The 13163-nt window shown below is 44.2% G+C and overlaps 1 protein-coding gene across 3 annotated transcripts in view; it reads left to right on the top strand.

The window, feature by feature from the left end:
- The window catches only part of TRANK1 (tetratricopeptide repeat and ankyrin repeat containing 1), a 94241-nt gene that overhangs the window by 27620 nt on the left and 53458 nt on the right, over positions 1-13163 (top strand). For all 3 annotated transcript variants that reach the window (XM_040246238.1, XM_040246237.1, XM_040246236.1), the window contains 4 exons: positions 1798-1916; positions 6164-6247; positions 6827-6965; positions 9168-9299. In XM_040246238.1, the coding sequence (XP_040102172.1) occupies positions 1798-1916; positions 6164-6247; positions 6827-6965; positions 9168-9299 (474 nt within the window). The remainder of the gene's footprint in view (positions 1-1797; positions 1917-6163; positions 6248-6826; positions 6966-9167; positions 9300-13163) is intronic.

The raw sequence follows: 13163 nt of genomic DNA, 5'->3' as shown, positions 1-13163 counted from the left end.
GAGGTGGGCTTAGCCGTGTCTCCCAGCAGAGACGTCAGTGTCCAGACAGGTGCTAATGAATCACAGCTCTCCCATCTGCCTTTTGCTGACAGTGATTAAAGCCTGCTTCCCTTTCCTCTGAGCCTGTTGGTTTGTCCCATTCCCTAAATGTCCTCATTGTTCTCTATGTCTTTTTTTAAAACTTAATTTAATTTGTTTATTGTGGTTGCTCTGGGTCTTCGATGCTGCATGCAGGCTTTTTCTCGCTTCGCCCAGTGGGGGCTGCTTTTTGTTGCGGGGCCCGGGCTTCTCACTGTGGTGGCTTCTCTTGTTGCCGAGCACAGGTTCTAGGTGTGCAGGCTTCAGTAGTTGCAGCACAGGGCACAGTAGTTACGGCGTTCGGGCTTAGTTGCTCTGCAGCGTGTGGAATCTTCCTGGACCAGGAATCAAACCCATGTCCCTTGCATTGGCAGCCGGATTCCCATCCACTGTACCTTTGTGTCTTTTAAAAGCCACTGTTCCGGGGCTTCTGTGGCAGTCCACTAGTTAAGACTCTGCACTTCCAGCACAGGGGTTGCAGGCTGGATCCCTGGTTGGGGAACTAAGATCCTACACGCTGCATGGCACGGCCAGAAAATAAAAAAGTGTACAATCCAATGGTTAAGAAAAACTAACAGCACTGCTCTGTCAGAAGCCGTCCAGAGTTTGGAAATTCCAGACAACTGACTCTTTGCTGTGGCTGCCCCTCTAAGAAATCTGGATCCTGAGGGGGGCAGTTAACAGGACTTCTTAGGACGGCGTAATCCTGACTTTTCTACCTGTTTGGAGATGACTGTTTGCCCACCGCCCAATTTCTAAATTTTGAAAACTATATTTATGAAAATTGTGTATCCTGTTTGTGCACTGTATGTTTGTTTTGCTATTTGGCTACTCATTTGTGGAAATTGATAACCTTAGAAGAGGGACCCTGTTGTACTGGCCCCTGACCTGTCCCACTTGGATATTGTCATCCACAAGTTTGTAGGGTCATGAGAGGCAAAATGTGGATGGGCCTCTAGGTTGAAAGAATGCAAACTGACTAAAAGAACTGCTCAATCTGGATTCCGTCTTGGTTTTGTCATGAACTAGCTGCATGATAAGCCACAATGCTTGACCTCAGCTTTTCACTGTTGGATGAAAATAATATGTATCACATTTTTCTTAAAGGAAGTGAGTTTAATAACTTCCCTTAAGTGCCCACTTCCTCCTCCATGAATGGAACTAATAGGCACTGCCTTATTGGTTGGTCTGAGGGATTAATACAGCATATATCACTGGGCTCAGCAAATAGAGAAGCTATTATGTAATAGCTCACAATAAACTGCCTTAAGGGACTGACTTTCACCTGAACTTAAAATGATTGCCACTTCAATTATATAAGACATTATGGTTTGAAAAGGCCCTTCTTTCTTATTTTAAAAAATTTTTATGACTTTTTTGCAGGTTACTTTCCATTAATAGTCATTACAAAATGACTGTATTCCCCATGTTGTACAAAACATCCTTGAGTCTGTCTTATACCCACTTGTTCATGCCGCCCACTCCCATAATCCTCTATGGCCCCTCTTTTTTCTTTGGCTGCTTGGGATGGAACCCGTGCCTCCTGCATTGAACGCTCAGAATCTTAACCACTGAACTACCAGGGAAGTTGCTCTCTTTTCTTTTTGATATTTTTAAATTTATCATTTGTCTATGTGTGCTCTTAATTGGAGGACCTTTTCCTAGATGTTCTAGACTTGCCCCAAGTTAAAATTTCTAAACTCTGGAACTTTCTTTCAGGTGACCCCATTGTTTTGCAGAGTTTCTTGCCCTGCTTTGATCGTATTTTCACTACTGGCTTCTCCAATGAAGTGTGGCAATCTGTAATAGAAAAGTTGGCAAAGAAAGGATTATGGCATGTAAGTAAAAGGAGATAGCTCTCTTGTGAGGAAAGGCAAATTGAATTTCTTTAATTTGATTAAATTTATTTCTCTCTGCTGGCACTGGGGAATTATAATTCAGTACTTGTTTATCTTGATGCCAAAGTAACTTTTTCACTGTCACGCCATTGAAGATGAAAAGCCACTGAGATAATATTAGTTCACCAGTTTCCGTTTTTTAAGCTTGGAAAACAGTTTGTGGCAACCTCACTCTGTGCTCTCTGTCTCGATTGCCATCAAGGAAGTGTAAAGTCCAGATGCTAATGGTGACGTGGAATGAGGAAAATAAGTAATTGTCTGTTCATCTTTATAATCTTCTTTATACGGCAGCATGTGCTAGCTCGGCATGATGACCTGCTTGTGCTTCTCAGAGGGTTTCTGTATGACATCAAGAGACTGTTACCCTCGGGTAGCAGCGAGACTGCACGACCTGAACCCACAGTCAGGAATCTATAGGATGAAGGAGCCCAGTGGCTCCCCTGCCACACAGGTGCCTCCCTGAATCCGAGTCCTCCACTGTCTGTTTTGAGCTAATTCTTTCCTCTCTGGGCCTCACTTCCTCACTTGTAAGTTGCAGGATATAAACCTATTCCCTCCTGGTTGTGGGGGAGGATTAGAAATAAGGGACCAATAGCACCTGATAATAATATCATTATATTATGTTACCATTCTTATCATGGTAAGCCCTTGGTGATAATAATGTTCACTGAGGGCCTGCAGTGTGCCAGACACTGAGCCCCAGGGGTTTTGTAACACCTGGCACCTGTGTGCTCAGTGTCCAAGGAGCAGTGGCTGTCATTGACCATAATGACAATTATAGGTGGCCTATAATCACTCCTGAGAGTGGGCTGGCCCAGAGAGGGAGTTTGGTTAGAAAAGGCCTGCAGGCTTTTTAAAGCAGTGCAGACCAGAAAAATCACAAAAGCAAGAGCAGCCTGAAAGGACTCTGGACCCAGGAAGATTGGGTGACTTTAGGATACAGGATTCTTCAGTTTTTTAGAAGGTCATGAGTGCTGCTGGGAATCTGATGAGATCAACGGGACTCTCTTTTCATGTGTGCTCATGCACACACGCACACACAAATACATAATTATCTGTGTAGCTTCAGGGAGTTCATAGGAACTCCCTCAAGTCCAGCCACGGGCTCCCAGAAGCTCACCCCCATATTACAGTCTTGAGAATGAGGCAATTATGGGGAGGGAAGCAGGCTAGACTCTTGGGAAATCAGGAATCAGAAATCCAGGGCCCTGGTAACAAGAGATCTAGGATCTTTTTTCTGATAAGATGGGTAAACTAAGAGCTCTTTCTAGCTTTATTATTATAAGTTCTGAAATTCAGTGATTTTAGGGTAGATCTGCAAGTGGGAAGCTCCGGCATCATTAGCAGGAAAGTAGTTCTGTCTACAGCCCCCGGAAAAGAATATTTTATGTCCCCTCTTCCCCATGTGGGATGAACATGGATAGAGCCTCAGACCCTCGGTGGGAAGGGAGGGAGTAGGAGCCCAGCAGCTCCTGGCAGGCTGCCACCCAGCCAGCCAAGGAGGCCCAGGAATCCAGCCCAAGTGGTGGCCCCATATCCTACCAGCAGTGGGGCCCAGGCCATTTCCAAACACTGCAGGAAGAGACATCTTACAAAAACCAAGCCAGCCATCAGGATTGTCAGAGCTCTGAACCTATCATCTGGGTGAGTCTAGGCTGTGGGGCCTGCTTAGGGTGAGTAGTTAGGAGTGGGCATCACCCACTGGTGGTCTAGGAGCTAAGACTTGAGCTCCTGATGCAGAGGGCTGGGGTTGGATCCCTGGTCAGGAAACTAGACCCCACATGCCACAACTAAGGATTTGCATGCCACAACTAAAGATCCTGCATGCGGCAACAGGATGGAAAATCCTGCACACCACAGCTAAGACCTGGTGCAGCCAAATAAATACATTTTAAAAATTAAAAAGAAAATAATAATGTGGGTATCAAACTGACAGAAGTTGGAAACAAGACGTAGCCACACGCTGAGTTCCTGTGGTCCCGTGCCCACTTGCAAGAGCATACATGAGGGAAGTGGATCCTGAGTCTGGATCACCAGTCAAGGTGATTCTGGCCAAGAATCCTGGACCAGCCAGCATACCAGGATGATCCCAATAGGGACCTCTCAGGATGTGCTAAGTGTCTGAAAAGGAGAACTTGCTTAACTTCTCTCAGATTTAGTTTAGGGTCAGTGATTTAACAACAGGGTTTTCGAGGGAAAAAAAAAATCCTGATTTGTGGCATTTGCCACTTCAAGAAAGGTAATGCCAGAGAATGCTCAAACTACCGCACAATTGCACTCATCTCACACGCTAGTAAAGTAATGCTCAACATTCTCCAAGCCAGGCTTCAGCAATACCTGAACCATGAACTTCCAGACGTTCAAACTGGTTTTAGAAAAGGCAGAGGAACCAGAGATAAAATTGCCTACATTCGCTGGATCATCGAAAAAGCAAGAGAATTCCAGAAAAACATCTATTTCTGCTTTATTGACTATGCCAAAGCCTTTGACTGTGTGGATCACAATAAACTGTGGAAAATTCTGAAAGAGATGGGAATACCAGACCACCTGATCTGCTTCTTGAGAAACCTGTTTGCAGGTCAGGAAGCAACAGTTAGAACTAGACATGGAACAACAGACTGGTTCCAAATAGGAAAAGGAGTACATCAAGGCTGTATATTGTCACCCTGCTTATTTAACTTCTATGCAGAGTACATCATGAGAAACGCTGGGCTGGAGGAAGCACAAGCTGGAATCAAGATTGCCGGGAGAAATATCAATAACCTCAGATATGCAGATGACACCACCCTTATGGCAGAAAGTGAAGAAGAACTAGAGAGCCTCTTGATGAAAGTGAAAGAAGAGAGTGAAAAAGCTGGCTTAAAGCTCAACATTCAGAAAATGAAGATCATGGCATCTGGTCCCATCACTTCATGGCAAACATATGGAGAAACGGTGAAAACAGTGGCTGACTTTATTTTTCTGGGTTCCAGAATCACCGTAGATGGTGACTGCAGCCATGAAATTAAAAGACGCTTACTCCTTGAAAGAAAAGTTAAGACCAACCTGCTGCTGCTGCTGCTGCTGCTAAGTCACTTCAGTCGTGTCCGACCCTGTGCGACCCTATAGACAGCAGCCCACCAGGCCTAGACAGCATATTAAAAAGCAGAGACATTACTTTGCCAACAAAGATCCGTCTAGTCAAGGCTGTGGTTTTTCCAGTAGTCATGTATGGATGTGAGAGTTGGACTGTGAAGAAAGCTGAGCGCTGAAGAATTAATGCTTTTGAACCATGGTGTTGGAGAAGACTCTTGAGAGTCCCTTGGACTGCAAGGAGATCCAACCAGTCCATCCTAAAGGAAATTAGTCCTGGGTGTTCATTGGAAGGACTACTGTTGAAGCTGAAACTCCAATATTTTGGCCACCTGATGGGAAGAGCTGACTCATTTGAAAAGACCCTGATGCTGGGAAGGATTGAAGGCGGGAGGAGAAGGGGATGACAGAGGATGAGATGGTTAGATGGCATCACCGACTCAACGGACATGAGTTTGGGTAGACTCCAGGAGTTGGTGATGGACAGGGAGGCCTGGCCTGCTGTAGTTCATGGGGTCGCAGAGTCGGACACGACTGAGCGACTGAACTGACTGACTGATAGTGTAAATGCTCTCGATTTCCATGTCCAGTCTCAAGCTGCTGAGTCAACAGCAGGGCTCAGATTTGGGAAGAGACGTGCACAGTCAACTCCCTCTCTGATAGGAGCCGCTCCAATACAGCCCTCAGTAGGATCTCATGGACCCCAAATAGCACTAAGGTGCTGAAGAATAAATTGGGATGGGTTATTTCAAAAGGATGTGTTTCTTCTGCTTGCTAAGCTTTAAGAACATTGCAGGAGATTACTTCTTTACCTCCCTGCCCCTGGGCTCTCCCAGTGCTGCCTGCCGTCAGCTGCTCCTGTCTTCAGCAGGCTTTGAGGAAAGGTGGAGAAAACCCATATCTCAGCACAAATAGGAATTTCACCAGAGACACTTGGATTATCATGGTTAAGGCCAAAGAGTTTGGCAGGTGGCTTAATAAAAGAACCAGGGCTAGAAGCTGTCCGGTTTTGTCTTTTGTTTCTGAGTTCCTAAAGTTTAAGATTACTTTTGTTTTAATAACCCATGGGGAGAACATAATTGTTCCAGCTTTTTCTGTTTCTCCCCTTTCATCAGTCATTTCTGCTTCTGTCAGTGAAGAAAGACCGGCTTCCGAGAAATCTCCATGTCCCAGATTTATCACTGAAAAGTCTCTTTGAGGTAAGGTAGCTTCTTGACATGCATGGTTTCAAGTCAGACCTTTTCCTGCTTATGGGGACTGGGACTTTCCCCTTCAGCTGCCTCACTGCAGATTTGTTGTTTATGATGATTGTAGGCTGTGGCCACAGTGAATCAGGACTTTACTGATTCTAAACTCTTTGGGTGGGGGCCGGGATGAGGAGGAATTGGATGAAGGCAATCAAAAGGCACCAGCTTCCAGTTATATGATAAATAAGTATTAGGGATGATAAATAAGTACAGCTTGATAAATATAATTTACACTGCTATGTGTTATGTATGAAAGTTGTTAAGAGAGTAAATCCTAAGAGTTATCATCACAAAAACATTTTTTAAAATTTAATTTTGTATCTCTATGAGATGAAGGATATTCACTAAACTTGTAATAATCATTTCACAATGTGCCTAAGTCAAATTATTATGCTATACACCTTAAATGTCTATTATATATCAATAAAACTTGAAGGGAAGAACCCCAGACTTTATGGGGAAGGAGAGTCTGAAGTTTCATATTGATGTGGCAGCTGCCATAATTCTTCTGTGTGTGTTTTTTTCCCCTAGAAATATGTCTTCATCGGACATTATGAGAAAGTGGAACAGGTGCCCAGGTTAGTGCAGTGGCTCATCTGCATGGGTGCAAATGTGGAGAGCATAGGACCGTACCCTCTGCACACCCTCATGCGCCTCTGCATCCAAGCCGGTGAGTTCTTTCCCAGTGGAAAACAGGGAAAACAGAGTTCTTTCCCCTCCACGCTGCCCTCCAGCTCAGACCTCGGGGACTGCGCTTAACCCAGTGAAACCAGAATGTGGCCACGTAAATGTGGACTATTCAGATGATCTGAATAGTCAGTGATTGGATTATTCAAATATATGAAGGCAGAAAGGAAATGGTACCACTTTTCCTTTCTCCTGGGACCTCACAGCTACAGGAGGCCCACACTGAAAGGATTCTGTGTTCTCAGACAGATGCTGGCAGCAGACTGGGGCCCTGGGATTCAAATATGGGCCTTGTGACAGACAGCCTTTGCTGGACAGAGCTCTCAGGGGAGCTGTGGAATTTCTTCCTGCTGGCTAAGTCAGCCGTGGTCTTTTTCCGAGTTCATTTTTCCCTCTCAACCAGAGGATCAACTAATGTATATGTGGGGGGAATCAAGGTAAAAATTGACTGTTGCTGATACAGTTGGCTTGTTGGTGTGTTTTTTTTTTAAGTAATCTTGTTTTCATATATATATATATATATATACTTTTTTGCATTTTTACTCTTTATCACCTGGCTGTAGGATTTCAATTTAAAAATATTTTTTATCATTAAAACACACACACATACAATATCCACATTTATACCTTAGATAGAAACTTGTTTTTTTTTTTTCTTCAAAGCGTATGTAGCATCAGTGTTGGACACTGACCCAAACAATCTTAGAGCCAGAAGGAACCAAGAGGACTTGTCTACACTGTCTTCCCTTTCTAGGCTGTAGCATCTTCTCAGGATAGGAGTGGCATGGCCAGGGGCTTAAAGACCTAAGCCACCATCTTTGTTTAGCCAGATTTACCCTGTCATTATGCATTTTTATCTACTGGAGAATCCATACGAGCATTTACTTTCACACATTTTGGTGACTAAATTATTTAAAAGTATAAAGTCTGAATAAAAGCAATCTAATCCAATGCTCCCAGTTTCAAATTAGGAGTGTCTCTGGGTGTGACAGTCACAGTCCCTCTCTGTGTCTACTTTTTTTAAGTTTGTTCCTGTGGTTACAGGCAGGTGTGGATAAGATCAAGTCTTCGCATTTAGGTCTGATTCTCTTCTCGGAGGAAACCTCTGACATGGTGACAAACGGTGTCCACAGAGTTGGCAGAACTGCGCGGCTTTTCAGAACCCACTGGAGGGAATCTAGGAGAGGGCTTTGAAATCTCTGTCCTATCTATCGACATGCAGTGGGAGCTGCTGGTGCCCTGCCCTGGTCCTCTGTGACCAGTGCCCCCGTCTCCTGCTGCACCACGGCTGCCTTGTTCGCCAGTGAGCTGCTGTTTGCCAGTAGCCGCCCCCTCCCTCCCTGGGGCTGGGCCTGTAGCTCTCGGTTGACTGCCACTGGGGTACAGAAGGAGAGCACCTGCCTCAAGGCGGGTCAGCGCTGTGGTGCAGTTCCTGATCCACAAGCTCCCTGTGGGTGGGGGCCGAAGGCCGCTCAGCTGAAGCCACATCTCTGCTTGCTTCCCTCCCCTGCCCTGCTTCCCTCCTCTCTTTCTCCCCAGCTCCCTCTGCCAATAAATCACACATACAAGAATCCTTGTCACAGGCTGTGCTTCTAGGAAGTGGGGCTTCCCCAATAGCTCGGTGGGTAAAAACTTTGCCTGCAATGTAGGAGACATAGGAGACATGGGTTTGACCCCTTGGTTCGGGAAGATGGCCCTGGAGGAGGAAATGGCAACCCACTCCAGTATTCTTGCCTGAGAAATCCCATGGACATAGGAGCCTGGTGGGCTACCGTCCAAAGGGTCGCAAAGAGCTGGATACGACTGAGGAACTAAGCACAGCTCTGCTTCTAGGGAACTGAACTTAAGTTTTCTATGAATAACTTCCTGTGACTTGTGCTTTCAACACACACATTTTGGGACTTCCCTGGCAGTCCAGTGATTAAGACTCTGTACTTCCAGTGCAGGGGGTCACAGATTTGATCCCTGGTCAGGGAACTAAGATCCCACATGCTGCGTGGTGTGGCCACAGGTTTTTAAAAAATAAAAAGAAAAAACACCGACACACAAAATCTTGTCTCCACGCCTGTGTGTGGCCAGGGACAGTGTATGCTGCATGCCCCCTTGGGCTCCCTTGGTGTGCACCGCGGTTTGCTTTGCTGCTTTCTGGTCTGTTGGAAATAACACCAGTGATTCATTCCTTCAGGGGAAAGCCATCTTTTCAGGTGGTTAATGGACTACAAGCCCGAGTTGAAAGGTCGCATCAACCAGAAGGATGAGGATGGCTGCACTGTCCTCCACGTGGTTGCCGCCCACTCCCCAGGGTACCTCACCAAGCGTAAGTGGCAGCACCTTTCAGACTCAGGTGTAGGGAACCCACATGACTGACCACTTTACCTATTCCATCCCGTGACGGGCTTTAATAATCAAAAATATCAAATTATGCGCCCCCCCCTTTTTTAATTTTCAGTTTGCTTTTCAGAAAAAAGTTTTTTCTGATATGTTTTGTGCTTGAAAGTCTTACCTAGTGATAACTCTTCTCGAGAAAAGGTACTTACATAGATTTAAATTAAAAAAAATTATGTGACTCCAGACTAAGTATTAATTTTTTTCTGGATTTAATTATTACAAAATTATTATTACTACAGAGAACACTGAAACAACCTAAGTATATTAAATTTTCTGTAAGTAGTTATGAAAGATAAAAAAAAAATTGGCGGAAGAAGATAGGAGGATCATGGGTCGTGGTGCCTTCTCAAAGGGGCTTGCCAGCTACTTAATTTTCCCTTAGGTTGATACTCTGGAAATCAGGCATGTTCACCACCTTTGGGGCAACTTTGGTAATTGCGTTTGTTCTCTCTACTGTGTAACAAATCATCATAAACTTAGTGACTTAAAATGACACTCATTTATTAGCTCACTACTTTATAGTCCAGTGTGATCTGACTGAGTGTTTTGCTCGGAATCTCTCCCGGCTGAGATCAAGGTATTGACTGGGGCTGCATTCTCATCTGGAGTTCTGGGCCTTCCTTCAGGCTCCCATGATTGTGGCAGAATCTGGTTCCTTGTGTTTGTAGGACTGTTGTTCAGTCGCTAAGACATGTCTGACCCTTTGTGACCCCCTGGACTGCAGCGTGCCAGGCTTCCCTGTCCTTCACTGTCTCTCAGAGCTTGCTCAAACTCATGTCCATTGAGTCAGTGATGCCATCCAACCATCTCATCCTCTGCCATCCCCTTCTCCTCCTGCCCTCAATCTTTCCAAACATCAGGGTCTTTTCCAACGAGTCAGCTCTTCACATCAGGTAGCCAAAGCATTGGAGCTTCAGCTTCAGCGTCAGTCCTTCCAATGAATATTCAGGGTTGTTTCCTTTAGGGTTGACTGGTTGGATCTCTTTGCTGTACTAGGGACTCTCAAGAGCCTTCTCCAACACCGCAGTTCAAAAGCATCAATTCTTTGATGCTCAGCCTTCTTTATAGTCCAACTCTCACATCCATATATGACTACTGGAAAAGCCATAGCTTTGACTAGACAGGCTTTTGTTGGCAAAGTGATGTCTCTGCTTTTTAATATGTTGTCTAGGTTTGTCATAGTTTTGCTTCCAAGGAGCAAGCGTCTTTTAATTTCATGGCTATAGTCACTGTCCTCAAGTGATTTTGGAGCCCAAGAAAATAAAATCTGTCCCTATTTCCACTTTTTCCCCATCAATTTCCCATGAAGTGATGGGACCAGATGCCATGATCTTTGTTTTTTGATTATTGAGTTTTAAGCCAACTTTTTCACTCTCCTTCAGCCTCCTCAAGAGGCTTTTTAGTTTTTCTTATCTCTCTGCAGTTAGAGTCGTATCATCTGCATAACACAGGTTGTTGATATTTCTCCTGGCCATCTTGATTTCAGCCTGTGATTCATCTACCCCAGCATTTTGCATGATATACTCTGTATATAAGTTAAATAAGCAGAGTGACAACGTCAGCCTTGTTGTACTCATTTCCCAATTTTGAATCAGTCTGTGTTTCATGTCTGGTTCTAACTGTTGCTTCTTGACCTGCATACAGGTTTCTCAGGAGGCAGGTCAGGTGGTCTCATATTACCATCTCTTTAAAGATTTTCCACAGTTTGTTGTGATTCACACAGTCAAAGGCTTTAGAGTATTCAGTGAAGCGGAAGTAGATGTTTTTCTGGAATTTCCTTGCTTTTTCTATGATCCAACGAATGTTGGCAGTTTGGTTCTTGTGCCTTTTCTAAACCCAGCTTGAACATCTGGAATTTCTTGGTTCACACACTGCTGGAGCCTATCTTGAAGGATTTTGAGCATTACCTAGCTAGCATGTGAAATGAGGGCAATTGTGTGGTAGTTTGAACATTCTTTGGCATTGCCCTTTTTTGGGATTGGAATGAAAACTGGCCTTTTTCCAGTCCTGTGGCCACTGCTGAGTTTTCCAAATTTGCTGGCATATTGAGTGCAGCACTTGCACAGCATCATCTTTTAGGATTTGAAACAGCTCAGCTGGAATTCCATCCCTTCTACTAGCTTTGTTCATAGTAATGCTTCCTAAGGCCCACTTGACTTAATACTCCAGGATGTCTGGCTCTAGGTGAGTGATCACACCATCATGATTATCTGGGTCATTAAGATCTTTTTTGTATAGTTCTTCAGTGTATTCTTGCCACCTCTTCTTAATCTCTCTTCTGCTTCAGTTAGGTCCTTACCATTTCTGTCCTTTATCATATCCATCCTTGTATGAAATGTTCTCTTGATATATCCAATTTTCTTGAAGACATCTCTAGTCTTTCCAATTCTGTTGTTTTCCTCTATTTCTTTCCATTCTTCACTTAAGAAGGCTTTCTTATCTCTCTGTTCTCTTGAACTCTGCATTCAGTTGGGTATCTCTTTGCCTTTCTCAACTGCCTTTCTCTTCTCTTCTTTTCTCAGCTACTTGTAAAGCCTCCTCAGACAACCACTTTGCCTTCTTGCATTTCTTTTGCTTTGGGATGGTTTTGGTCACCACCTCCTGTACAATGTTATGAACCTCTGTCCGTAGTTCTTCAGGTACTCTGTCTACCAAATCTAACACCTTGAATCTATTCATCAGCTCCACTGTATAATCATAAGAGATTTGATTTAGGTCATACGTGAATGGTCTAGTGGTTTTCCCTACTTTCTTCAATTTAAGCCTGATTTTGCAATAAGGAGCTCATGATCTGAGCCACAGTCTTGTTTTTGCTGACTGTATAGGGCTTCTCCATCTTTTGTTGCAAAGAATATAATCAGTCTGATTTTGGTATTGACCATCTGGTGATGTCCATGTGTTGAGTCAATCTCTTGTGTTATTGGAAGAGAGTGTTTGCTATGACCAGTGCGTGCTCTCGGCAAAACTCTGTCAGCCTTTTCCCTGCTTCATTTTTATTCCAGGGCCAAACTTGCCTGTTACTCCAGGTATCTCTTGACTTCCTACTTTGGCATTCCAATTCTCTATGATGAAAAGGACATCTTTTTTGGTGTTAGTTCTAGAAGGTCTTGTAGGTCTTCATAGAACTGTTCAACTTCAGCTTCTTTGGCATTATTGGTTGGGACCTAGACTTGGATTACTGTGATGTTGAATGGTTTGCCTTGGAAATGAACAGAGATCATTCCGTAATTTTTGAGATTGCACCCAAGTACTGCATTTTGGATTCTTTGTTGAATATGAGAGTTACTTCATATCTTCAAAGAGATTCTTGTCCACAGCAGTAGATACAATGGTCCTCTGAATTAAATTCGCCCATTCCTGTCCATTTTAGTTCACTGATTCCTGAGATACTGATGTTCACTCTTGCCATCTCCTGCTTGACCACTTCCAATTTACCTTGATTCATGGACCTGACATTCCAGTTCCTATGCAACATTGTTCTTTATAGCATTGGACTTTACTTTCACCACCACGTTTGGGGTGGTGATCTCATCCACAGCTGGGCATCATTTCCGTGTTGGTCCAGCCTCATCGTTCTTTCTGGAGCTATTAGTAATTGCCTACCCCACTTCCCTAGTAGCATATTGGATACCTTCCGCCCTGGGGGGGGCTAATCTTCTGGTATCATATCTTTTTGCCTTTTCACATTGCTCACGAGTTTCTTGTGGCAAAAATAGTGGAGTGGTTTGCCATTCCCTTCTCCTGTGAACCACGTTTTATCAGAACTCTCCACTGTGACCCATGCGTCCTGGGC

This window comes from Oryx dammah, unplaced genomic scaffold (assembly GCF_014754425.2).
Source record: "Oryx dammah isolate SB20612 unplaced genomic scaffold, SCBI_Odam_1.1 HiC_scaffold_9, whole genome shotgun sequence".
Taxonomy (NCBI): domain Eukaryota; kingdom Metazoa; phylum Chordata; class Mammalia; order Artiodactyla; family Bovidae; genus Oryx; species Oryx dammah.
The sequence above is the reverse complement of the archived record's forward strand: the minus strand, read 5'-3'. Positions and strand labels throughout refer to the sequence as shown.